The sequence below is a fragment of the Protopterus annectens genome, chromosome 2.part1 (assembly GCF_019279795.1).
Source record: "Protopterus annectens isolate FY-2018-M chromosome 2.part1, PAN1.0, whole genome shotgun sequence".
NCBI classification, from domain to species: Eukaryota; Metazoa; Chordata; order Ceratodontiformes; family Protopteridae; genus Protopterus; species Protopterus annectens.
Window position 1 is genome coordinate 1,835,157,319 of NC_056729.1, and position 12,746 is coordinate 1,835,170,064.

Below are 12,746 nucleotides of genomic sequence, written 5' to 3' on the forward strand. Positions count from 1 at the left end.
ATTTTTAATGTAAAAAGTTAGTACGTCTCAAGTACACTAAAAATCATTACGGTTATCTTTTGCTTTCTCAAATGTGCAAATGCTACTCACCTTCCATGCTGAATTGGCAGATGTTTCCGGTGAACTCCATGGCTGCCTTCCACAAATGCAGTTGGTGGTTTGTGATACACAGAAGCCAGTGATCCAATATGGCAGATCAGCTCATCCAATAATGTTGGCTCGATCAAGTCTGTTTCCTCAGAAATCAAGGGCTTCTCTGACAGAACAACCTCCTTTGCAGTGACTGGGTCTGTGGACAAAAGACGCCAGTAGATGTAGCCACGGTCACGGAGATCTGGGTTATCTGAATCCTAAAAATATGATTCACAGAAAATTATTTTAAGATGCATAGCATGTGAAGTGAAAGGTTAATTCAAGCAAATCAGTGTCTGTACACCTTTCATTAGTTCAGAATACTTTACAAAACCAAATGAAGCAGTAATAAAGTACAGGTGCAAATGTATCCTCAGCAATATCACAACAACAGGATAACCTCTGCAGGAATTACAAGTATGAAAATGGACAAAGGTGGATGTTAGTCCCTAACTTGATTTTTTTCTCAGCAAGATGTCCCTAGTGGTATGCAGCGTCACGGTGTGGCCATTACAGGAGCTGAAATATGAAAGACTAAACTGTGAAGCCTCACTCTGTTCTTGTATGAAACTTCAAAAGGTACAGAAACAAGAGATATTGTGGCAAAAATGCTCTTGGAGAAAACAACAGTAACCAAAACTAAATGCAACCAAGCACAATCAAAGAAACATCACCTATGGAATGGTAATACCAGAAGTTCCAATTCATCAACAGTGATAAAGACCAAGAAGAGAAAACCCTGAAACAGACTTTCTAGCTAAATTTTCTAGATAAATAGCACAAGACACCATATAAAGATTGTACCTATTTCAGAAACAAATTATGCAAAGACGGCAGCAAAATATGTTGGACAATGGGAAGGAGGGTGAGAGTTTGTCCTGATCAGTGATGCTTTTACAGCAATTAACATTACAGTGACAATAGTGAAACAAGTGGACCATGTTTATCACAAGGATCACTGCTGCACGACACAAAATACATATGGGGTATCAAGCAGTATACCACTGGCTCCAAGAAATGGAAAGATGGGCTAGGGTATTCTTTGTAGAATAGTTGAAGAAAAGCCTGCTCTGCTCCCCGACTGACATCCAACATAAAATGCTTAGAAAATGTGCAGATAAATATCCAAGCTGCTGCCTCACAAACACACTGCTCAGAAAAAAATTAAGTTAACTGACATGGAAGTTGATTACATGGTGGAGTAAATCTTAACCTTACTAGTCAGAAATTTGCTGTTCTTATTGCAATATGCAATACCATTAGCTAACAATCTGGTAAAAGTCTGTTTAGTCATTGTATGACCCTGACTTCCTCCCTAAAGCAAAGACAGCAGATCAGAAACTTCCAGAACTTTAGCTCTTTCACCATATCATGACTTTTATCTGCATAGTCATTGTAGAGTTTTATCTGCATGTCCATTGTAAAGTTTTATCTGCATATACATTGTATTCGGATTCTCTTCCTTTTCTGCTGTTCAAGAAAACTCAAGTAGATGGATAAAAAGTTCAGATGAATGTCAAAAACCACCAGTGGCATGAAAGAATAGTTATGAGGGGCATCTTTTCTCAGTAAAAGACTGTAAAAGGCTCCTTAAACATTAATACCTATAATTTAGAAATTGTTTTACCTGATAATGACTGCCACCTAAAACAATGTCTACTAAGAGAGGTATTTTAGCTCTGCTGTGCTCACAGACTCAAATTAAAAATAGGTAAACATCTCAATAGCAAAAGTAATGTCCCAAGCAGGTGATGAGAATTTCTTAAAGTAATGTCCCAAGCAGGTGATGAGAATTTATTGGTGGTCTAAGGTGAAGAATTATTTTTTTATAATTTGTTTCATTATAGACCATTTTAAGCAATGTGAAAGGCCATATGAGAATATACATGCATATGAAACAACATAAAATAAATGAAGTTTTGCTGAAAAATATGCCAAATTAGCATTAAATTATAGACTTGGTGTAAGCTATGAGGAAATGAACTGGAAACCAATTCTAATCCTTGATTCTGGCACCAAAATAAAAAATCTTTACAACGTGGATATCCCTGAAGTTTTCACTAATACCTTCTTACATGCCTTCTTGAAAAATAAAAACTTTGGACGAAAAACAGATTGGTATCAACTTGAGATTTCCATGCTTCAGGGTAAAAATCTGAGATCGGGATCCAGCATTTGGCCTTACTGTTGAATTAACAGTTTGCTTCTGAGCAGTCAAGGTTACTGGCTGAATATCGGACATCTGCACCAGTACAGTGATCCATGGATGCCTTCACCAAAAGTTATCAATGAGAATTAGTCAGGCCTTTTACAGCAAGTTTTGAGAGATGGCATCTGGAAGGAATGTAAACAACAAGCTTTTGTCCCAGGTGACCAAAACCCAATTATGAAGGTACCAGTAAGCAAAAGAAAGCAAAATAGTGATTCAGATGAGAGAAAATAGATCAATGTGTGAATGATACCAGTTCACTGAGATCAAGAAAAGGGTCTTCATGATAAGCTTCTGCTTAAATGAGATGGAAATTTCATCTGCTGGAATTTTTTGCTGGAGTGTTTACTTGCATGATGTCAGATTAAAATAAGCTCATTCTGTCAATCTCAGAAGAGAAAAAAGGGGAAGTCAGTGACCATAAACAAGCTAAAAGAAGTTTGGAGACCATGGAATTAATTACTTGTGGTGCTGCAGCAGAAACACAGTCTCCTACATGGTACATATGGGAGACTTTGCTCCCATTAAAACAATGTCATTGACTTGCCCATGGAATCTTTTGGGTTTAATTAAATAGGCTTTGGAATAATCCAGTATTAAAGTAGTGCAGCAATATACATTTTCTGTTAGATTAGAATAAAAAAAACACTATTTGAAATACCATCCGAAACTGTTGTGGCTAAATAGAATACATAATAAAAAAAGAATGGATGCCTCTCTTTTTAAACCTCATCACTGTTCCTTTTCTGTTTTATGTCACAGTTTGAAGAATTCCTGTCTTTAGCGCAGATCTAAATGTGATCACCATCAGCTGGATAGCTATCACTTTTTTGTGACTGATGTTCTTTTCTTTCATAGTTCGTGACTGCAGGCCTTGTATTCCAAGGTCCTGCATGTGTGCACCCAAAATCTGAAGTCAGTTTTGGATCTAGAATATGAATGATAAGCTATTCCTAATTTTAGGATATTTGTGAGTACCACAACAGGAGTTCTCGGCCAATGTAATAATCATAGGAAGAACACATTCTGCAGAGTGGGAGTTTTCATTCTGTTTCAAAGATACCATCGAAATTTCCTTACAAGGAATAGAAGCTTGGCTTCCTTAAATTCTGCGGTACCAATGAATTTTCATTAAGTGGAACTTCACACTGAGAACCAGGAAGATTAAAGACAACACACAACTTGGGACCTACACGAATGCACCCGCTGCTAATGTTTTCTCAACTGATACATAAAGAAGCAAGCCCACCATAAGTTACATTCTCTTTCTTTCTCTTTCAGGGAGAGATTATCACACAGTAATGGACATCCAAATCAGAACCCACAAATTTTGTTTCAGAAGGAGATATGTCAACTCTCTTCAAAGAAATGCCCTGACATTTGTAAACAGCGGACAGTTTCCACTAGTGACAGATGCAGGCTTAGAATGGTGCTTCGAATGAAGATATTATCTAAGTAAGGATAAATGTGAGCTCCCTAACTCTGAAGTAAATAACTCTAATCTAAGCACATGGTGTACACCCTAAGAAGAGTAGAAAGATCAATGGGAAGCAGTTAACCGGAGAACTCGCCCCCAGTGAAATTTTGACTGCCTGTGTATGTTGCAGACAGAAATCCTGAAGTAAGCATCCTGAATGTCCATCATTGACAAACCATATCCTATAAAAATGACCAAAGGTTTACAGTGAGAACATGTTGGAACCACAAGTAATGGGAATTGCCATTATCGGTACTTACTGCTGCTGAAGGACCTATCATGCTAGGACTAGCATTGCTGACATTGCCAGGGCTTTTGTCTTTGGGGTTGATGCCCATTTCTATCTTTGCCTCTTCTGCCTGTACTGTCTTATGCCATGCTTGCTTCCTGCCTAAAGGATGGGATTTAAAAATAATGTCTGAAGTATTCTGGCAGGGGAGAAAAAAACATCTGTTTTGCATTCAGAAGAAAGGAAATATCAACCAGATCTAAACAGGCATCAATTAGGCCAATCATACAATACAATGAAACCTTTGGGATATACTTTACCAGATATATTAAACAACTAGAAATACCAAAGAAGTTCATAACTAAGCAGATTACTGGCTTAAAAACTAACCCATTAGGAAAGGCAGGAAGCTCTCTTAATTCAGTATTTCTTAGACTCCAGATGGGAGATCTATGGCTTGCCTTCTGTGCTATTAGGGACCCTGTGGTCCTGGACCCCTTATATCTCCACAAATCTAATAGTTCTATGAATTCCAGAACCAGGGGTCTAAATTTCTGTCAGCCAAAAAATATAACATGGTTGAGAGAGGTTTATTATGCAACATGTTCCCCACCTCTGGAACAGACTCCCACTTCATATTACGCAGTGTGATACTTTGTCTTCCTTCAAAAGGTAACTGGATAAGTATTCACAAATTCACCCATGGCTTGACTAACCTAACCCTCCTCCATACATGAGATATCCAGTGGATACTAGCAAGGCAAAAAAGATTCAAAGACTCAGCTGCCAAGAGCAGTCAAAGGTCTTCTGTACAGATGCTTAAAAATCACACCCAAGAATTTACAGGTTATTTAAAAAACAGGCAACTACAAGCAAACTGCATCACTGCCGTTGTGCATGTCATCATATTAAAAAACATTTTTTATGAACTTTTAACTGTAAATTAATTTTTAAAAGTCCTGCAAACACATGGAATGGAAATATGAATGCCTGCCACAGTCCCATCTTGGTCGGTTTATGTCCAAGTAGGATGTACTTCCATCATTGTGGGGAAAAGCTGCAGTTATTTAACTGATTGCTCACTAGATAAGAAATTAGGTAATTGCCAAACTGTTAACAGCTTGCTAAAAATAAACCTAACTTATTTACAAATACTTAGCAATCTGTAATTCCACTCCATTTCTGACTATTCACAGACAGAATTGCTACTTTCCATATATTCTCACAAAGACAGCAAAAAAGAGTGATGTAAATCTCTCTATCAAGGGAATGCCATAGTAGGCATTTTGAGTTTCAGCTCTATGTACTTGTGGATTTGGATCTTTCTGCCAATTCCAATAAATTTAGTGCCAGTCCTAAAGACCTCAGGAGTAAAAGACTTGTACAGTAGACCAGGGTTCTACCCTCCAGGCTGCATGATGTAAAAGTTTTAGGGTCTGGTGTGAAGTCTTCTGTTACCTGAGGCAGAACATTATGAGTTAACAGGGCTTCCACTGCTCAACTCCTTGACCAGGAAAAACAGGGTTGTCTTGATCACAGTGAGACAACCAGGATCAGGTTTACTCTGTCCTGTATCAGACTCCTCAGCACTTGTATACAATGCCTCCAATCCAGGAGACAGTGAGGTTTCCAATGCTAGGGGTCTCCTATGTGAGTACCTTAAAAAAGGTTTAAACTCTGGCAATTTACTGGGGAGGAAAACAGATCTGTCCTTGTAATGTTCTGGGCTACAATCAGTTCACGGATGACTTTTTGACAAAGCATTCACTTATGGGGGACTGTCACTGATTTGTGGAGATCGTCTGCCAATACATTCGTAACCAAGGGCTATAGCAGGCATATAACTTCTTGCTGATGTATCACACTACTGTGGCAATCTGTTTCATTTGAACGGCACTGGTCATAGGACTGGCCTAGAAATAAGTAGCATATAAATAACTACCATCATCTATTTGATGTTTATCTGTCTAGCTTGAGTCTCCTTTGCTCCAGGTGCCCCGGACTCTCAGGAAGCCAATATATGTGCTCTTAAGGCATGGTTAGAGGCACCTGTAGTTATGGTCTAGCTCCCTTTTGGCTCACTAAATGACAGTTGTGGGTATGCCTTCCCCTGCATCATCCATCAGTGGAATTCTGTGAGAAAGGAGGGTATAAGTACTGAAGGATTACAGGTGTGGTACCTCAGACTAAGCAGGTAAAACTGCAGCACCCTCATACATAGCATCACCAAAAGGAAAACAAGTAATCAAGAGCCTTTAAGAATGGTTTCTTTTGCCACGGGCAAGCTTTACTGGATTGCCAGGTTAGAGAGAGGGAAAACATGATGAGGTATACAGTCAGTCTGCCTTCTTAGATTATCCCTGACTTCGGAAGGACCCTTCCCTTCTTTTTTGAACCTCCCAGTCACTGCTTTTTGAAATTTTGTTTGCCTGTGCCTTGCTGAAATTGTTTATTCTGTTTTCTATAAAAGGAGCCTGAAACAGAAGGAAAGTTATTATAATTTTGACATGGAGGGTTGAAAAATCTAGGTAACCTCCAAAATTAACTGTCCCCTCTTATCAAACCTCAAAGTTTTTGGCAGACAAAGGGCCAATATAATCTCTCTTTATCCACGGCAGCATTCAGGAGCTCAACTTTCACATCCTCTGGTGAATTCTGAGAATGTAGCCAGGAAATTTACACCACTGAGCCAATGGCAACTCCTCTGGAAACAGCAACAGCATCAGCAGTATCATAAGAACACTTTAGACTATGTTTGGTTTTCTGAGACACAAAAGACATTAAAGAATTCAGAAATGTCTTGGTCTCGAAAAAGAGTAGTTCAGCAATTAACTTTCTTTTTTTTTTTCAAAGGAAGCTCAGCAGAAACAGACATGTTAGCCCAACAATTCACTATTCTGAAAGACTAAGATGGAAGTTTTCCCAAAACTCTCAAAGGCTGTTCATCTTTGCCAGAAGAAACGGGGTAGCTGTCGTAAGGTGTTTGGCAGAAGATGTTATTGTTAGAGAAGTTACAGCAGGCTCTGACCTAGGGTTTGAAACAAGACATTTGTGGGTTTAGGGAATCTTACATAATTTGCCAGACTTTAGAAGCAGGAGGTTGACAGTCAGGCAAACTGCTGGCTACAAGAAAAGCATCCTCTAAGGCTGGCAAAACATGAAAAGCAGCTGCAGGTTGAGAAAATCCACCTGTAGCAAATCATATCTTTACTAGTACTTCGGAATTTCTTTTTGTTCCCAATGAAACAACTCTTTCACTCCAAAAAGTGAACAGGAGGAACTGTTTTCCAACAATAACCAAAACCAAAAAGAAAAGGACAGCAGTAAGAAGCACTCCACCACTCGTGGCTGTAAATTAAACTCGTAGATTTACTGCACTTTAACGCAAAATAAAAAAACACAGCATTTTTGTCCAAGTATTCCTCAGACTTCATCAGATAAGCACCATATTGAATCAATTATCCACACACACACACACACACTTGTAATGAATCCAATAAACTAATTAAAAACAAGTACAAATATTTAAAAGGGAAATAACCCATAATATTTAGTATAAACATGAAATAAATTATATATGCTACAACGAGACTCAAATACTATGTTAAAAACCTTACTAATATTTTCTAATACATAAATAGATCTAACAAAATAACTGAATAAAAAATAATTAATCCAATATAATACCAAGATATAAAGACTATAAGTCATAAAATCATGAGTGTATTTTTATATGTATTCCTAAATAAGTCTAAAGATTTAAAACATTTAGAACAACTCACAGTTTTGCCAACCTGAGTTTTAAAAGTGGTGTCAAAGAAATGTTATCATTAAGGCCAGGTTCCTTGTTGGCCTGGAGTACCACTTGCCAAAAGGCTTCTCTGTAAGCCAGTTTGGCTTCCCATGGTCCCCCCTTCTCAATTCCTTTTGTACTTTTTCCAATCACAAAAAAAACAAACTTAGCCTCAGGACACATGGCAAGATGTCTGAATAAAGCATTATACCTGTTTTTGTTACTAATACTATTCATATGCTCATATATCCTATGTTTAAGTTGTCTCTCGGTTTTCCCCACATAAAAACTTTGACAAACACTGCAAATAACTAGGTAAACCACCCCAGAGCTATTGCAGTTAAAGTAACAAGGGGAAACCAAAACTTTTTGTCTGGAGCTAATCAAAACTTCTTCCTTTTGTATAACATAGGGGCACAGTTTGCAAGCTCCACACTTGCATGTCCCCTTTCTTTTGTGTGAAAGGTGGAGCTCATAATTGATGTTTTCCAACAGATTTTTTTATATTCTGGCCTTTTCTAAAAACCACCTTGTTGGTTTTATTTTTAAGGTTGGGTAAATCTGTAAGATCAAAAAATGTTTTTACACTCCTTTTCAACAATAGCCCTAATGTGGTGTGCATTACCACTAAAATTAGTAATAAAGGATCTGTTGTAACTCCCATCAGTCTGACCAAGTTCTCCTTGTTGGTTAGAAAAATCAACGCCCCTCCACAAAATTGCTATGTATTTATCCTTCCTACCCTGCAATACTTCTTGTTGGATTTTATTAATTAAATCTTTAGGGTAACCCCTTTCCAAAAACATTCCCTTGAGGAGTGAACATTCAGTTCCAAAATCAGTTTCAGTGGATGTCATATGACTAGCACGCACATATTGACCTTTTATAATCCCTTTCTGAAAGAAAGGGTGAGAACTTGTAAAGCTAATAAATGTCTTGGAATAAGTAGGTTTTCTGTAGATAGAAGATTTGAAACCTTGTTCCTGTTTGCTAATTAATACATCTAGGTAGTTCATTTGATCAAAACTGATCCACCTGTAGCAAATCATATCTTTACTGGTACTTTGGAATTTCTTTTTGTTCCCAATGAAAACTCTTTCACTCCGGCAATATTATTAGAAAAAGATAAATCTTCTTGTCAGGAACTTGAAGAAAAACTTCCTGCAGAGTCAGATTCCCCATTCTGTGGAGTACAAACTTGAGAAACATAGTCCAAGTCTAATTTCTGTCCTTCAGACTGAAAATCAGAATTCAGGAGAGTAAAATATTTTGCTATTTAAATAAAGTGAAGACTCGGAATAACGACAAAGGCTTTAAACAATATTTTAGCTAAGCACAGCCTTGTCAGTCCTACGTTACACAGGCGAAGGAAAATACACAACTTCACACTTCCTTTTCGAGGAAGACTCCCCAACCCCATCCCCTTACAGAAAGGATGACCAGAAGAATGGTCCTTTCTCCAGGAATCAAGATCCTTGCATAGGCTTTGTGAATGAACATCTGCTCCTTCCTCTGATCCTGACAACAGTGTTTCTCCCTTACCCAAACAGGACAGCCAAACAGCCACAGTGGACGTGCCTGTCTCTCTGTCCTTAGCAGCTTCCCAAGGACCAACACTAAAAGGACTGAGAGAAACTGATGAGCAGTCCGAGGAACCCAAAGATGCCAGAGCAGAGTCACTCATTTATGCCCTTGGTAAAGAGGAAGCCTGGGTCAAGACTAAAACCTTCCATACAACTTTTCTCTTCTTATGAGATCAAGGAGGGAACAATTAAGGAACCAGGACCCAAGGTCCATGCTTTTACTAAAAAAAGTGTCTGGCAAGTAGTAGTGAAGCATTGGTAAATTGGTCTTTACATTCTGACTAATAAAATAAAAGTTATGAGGTAAAAGTTTTAGTGACAACCACCAAAAACACTAGCCCTAATACCTAGCAACAAGGCAGAAAAATTAAAAACTTTTCCCCACAAAATTAGTAAAACTGGAGGGTATTCCATAATGGGGTATTTAACTGCCCACCTCTGAAGTGCTAGTAGACAGTCGATCATTAGAGGTTAGCAGAAGAGAGCATTCTTCAATGGCAAGGAAGTTCTGAAGGTTTGATTAACTACTGACTTTATGCACCTCTCCTCAAGTTGTATAGTGGTTAGGATATGTGGAAGGTGCCGTAAACCTTTGTAGGCCAGATGGTAATCCAGTCCTTCACTCAATACATCCTGTACAGCTTAGGCTACTGTAACAGTTTTAAAATGATCATCATCACCTCTTTTAATATGAATGATATTATCTTGGCAATCAACCAGGCCAAGTAAAAGAAAATTTCCTGACCACTACTGTTACATGGTGATCAAAAGAGGGAATTATTAACACAGGTTCTCAGGCCTCTAACTAGAATTTTATTGTAAAGTGGGCTATTGTCAATGTTATTTGCTGGGGGTGATGGTTTGTCAGCCAAATGTGACAATGTTGCATTTTACTTGCATTTAAGTTACAACAGTTTTCAATACACCAAGCATTTATAAGAGCAAGTTCCAGCAGGGTGAAGGAGCTTCAGTGTCAGAGGGGGATATGACCATGACTTCCAGTCTTCAGTCATCTGCAAACTTCATTAGCCATAGGTCTTGGTTCTTTAGGTCAGAGAAGTAAATACCAAACAAAAACAGTTCCAGCATGGAGCACTGAGGACACCATTGGTCACCTTGTTTTCTAATGCCACCTCTGCCACCCCACCATATGTATTCTCTCTTTTAGCCAATTTGCCACCCATCATACATGCAGAGTTCTACAAGTAATAATTTATAATTATACTAGCAAGGGTGAACAGTATCAAATGCTCTGGTGAAATCAAAGTACACTGTGTATACAGTGTAACTGCTGTCAACAACTTGTCTTACCTTTTCAAAGAAATTTACCATGTTCATTAGACAGCACCTTCTCTACAAAACCAAATCTGTGGATATATAGCCTGTTGAGATTTTTAATGTCATTATCAATCAAGTCAGTTGTAATGTGTTCTATGGTCTTACAAATGAGACTCTTTAGGTTGATGGGCCCATAGTTTCCAAGGTCACTAGTAGGGCCACTTTTACAGAGCTGCATAAGTGTTGTATCCCATACTGCTGGGACACAGCCTATAGTTAGGCTCAGGCTAAATATCTTATGTAGAAGTTCTGGCAAACCATGTTTCAAACTATTTAAACAGCCCAGGATATTATCAGGTCCCATGGAGGAAGCATTCTTAACCTTGGATAGCATCTACGGTACGTTCTTTAGTGATGATGTGGGGTTTGAGAGCCATGGGGCTCACAGAACTTTGGACAGATGTCTCAGGAGTGAAACTTGCACTAAATTTATTTGCTAGTATTCTGAAAATGTCTACTGTGTCCCCAAGCAGGTTTAGCATTTGGAATGTACATTGCTGTATGTTGTTTTTAAGTTTTCTAACATAACTGAAGAAGGGTTTATAATTGTCTTTGACTTCAGATGCCAAACTGTGTTCTTGGACTGCCTTAGTAAATCTAACAGCCTTTTGTCTTTTTTTAATTTTTAGTCAAATTCCTAATATTTTCCTTGACTTGAGGGTCTTATGAGGTTTTTTGCTTTTATTGTAATTGTTATGTCAGACATCCACCAGGGTGGTTTGCTTTTATGTTTAAATTCATACTTATAAATAGGGACATATATTTTTAGAGGGTTGGTCACTTAAGTGTGATAGGTATGTAAGCACTTTGGGTTTCATGGCAGTCATCATTCCAATGCTTTTCCTAGACAGACTTCACATGAGGAAAATACAATGGTATCTGAAGTCTGCCTAATCTCAATACAAACTCCTTGGACAACCCTGACCCATACCTCTCAATTGTACAGGTTTTCGCAGAATGTCCAGATTTTTGCCACATATTTTTGGTGTGTTCCTCCTAACATCAGTTCCTTTCTGGCAAATAGCTGAGGATTGAAGTCATTAAATAATGACAAACATTTGAGTTTAAGACTCCACATCCTTCAGAAAATTCATGCTAATGCAAAACCTATTATTCTATCAACTTTCTAAGTTTGTAAGAGCAACATTTAAAATCTGTCCCTAGTTGTCCCCCCTTCATTTTAATCTTTGCCCAGACTTTTTGCTCTAAGAGGTTGAGAGGTATGCGGCCTGATCCCTGTCCTCCCTTGCCTCAAAAAACAAGCTGTTTTGGTGGAAGGAGCAAATCAATCTAAACCCAGGACTTCCTTCACACCCCTCGTTCTTTTCAATTCGCACAACACTTCAAACGAGGCATGGGGGTGTGTGGACATGATCACATCAGGTACAAGGCAGATGGCAATCACTGCTGCTGAAGAAACATAAATTTTAAGGAAATAAGCGCTCTTCTGCAAGCACTACAGACCTCCTCCCAGTTATGGAAACCCAGCCCACTCCTAGTGGACACAGTCAACACAGCCATGTGGTACATAAACATACAGGGCTGATGATCTAAATGCTACATACAAATATTTAAATACACTATATTTACATGTATTGAGACTGACAGAGAGCATTAGTACTTCTCTATTTCTGGTGAGATTTGTTTATGGTGTACTGAGAAGGGCAGCATTGATTTGTGGAGTATTGATTGTTGATTCTGTTTAGTGTGATATGGAGTTGTGTAAGCTCCATTTCTGGGTCACTGGGAATCTCAAGGTGATAAGGTCACTGACAAATATGAACACGCCACCACAGCTGTCACGGGGCCTGAAGGCATGGTAGATGCTAGATTCAGATATGGAGGGAGTGCGTTCTAAGCATTTAAACCATGTTTTAGTGATACGGATGCCTCCTAAAAGCGGTTTAACATACTCTAAAGAGATGCTTCTGCAACTCCTAGATTGGATTACATCTGGCTGTTGATATACTCTAGCGGCTGATCAG

At 38.5% G+C, this 12,746-nt stretch overlaps 1 protein-coding gene across 3 annotated transcripts in view; it reads right to left on the reverse strand.

Moving 5' to 3' along the window:
• AP2B1 (adaptor related protein complex 2 subunit beta 1) overlaps positions 1-12,746 on the reverse strand; it is a 1,330,026-nt gene that overhangs the window by 913,949 nt on the left and 403,331 nt on the right. For all 3 annotated transcript variants that reach the window (XM_044063279.1, XM_044063277.1, XM_044063278.1), the window contains exon 13: positions 91-350. In XM_044063279.1, the coding sequence (XP_043919214.1) occupies positions 91-350 (260 nt within the window). The remainder of the gene's footprint in view (positions 1-90; positions 351-12,746) is intronic.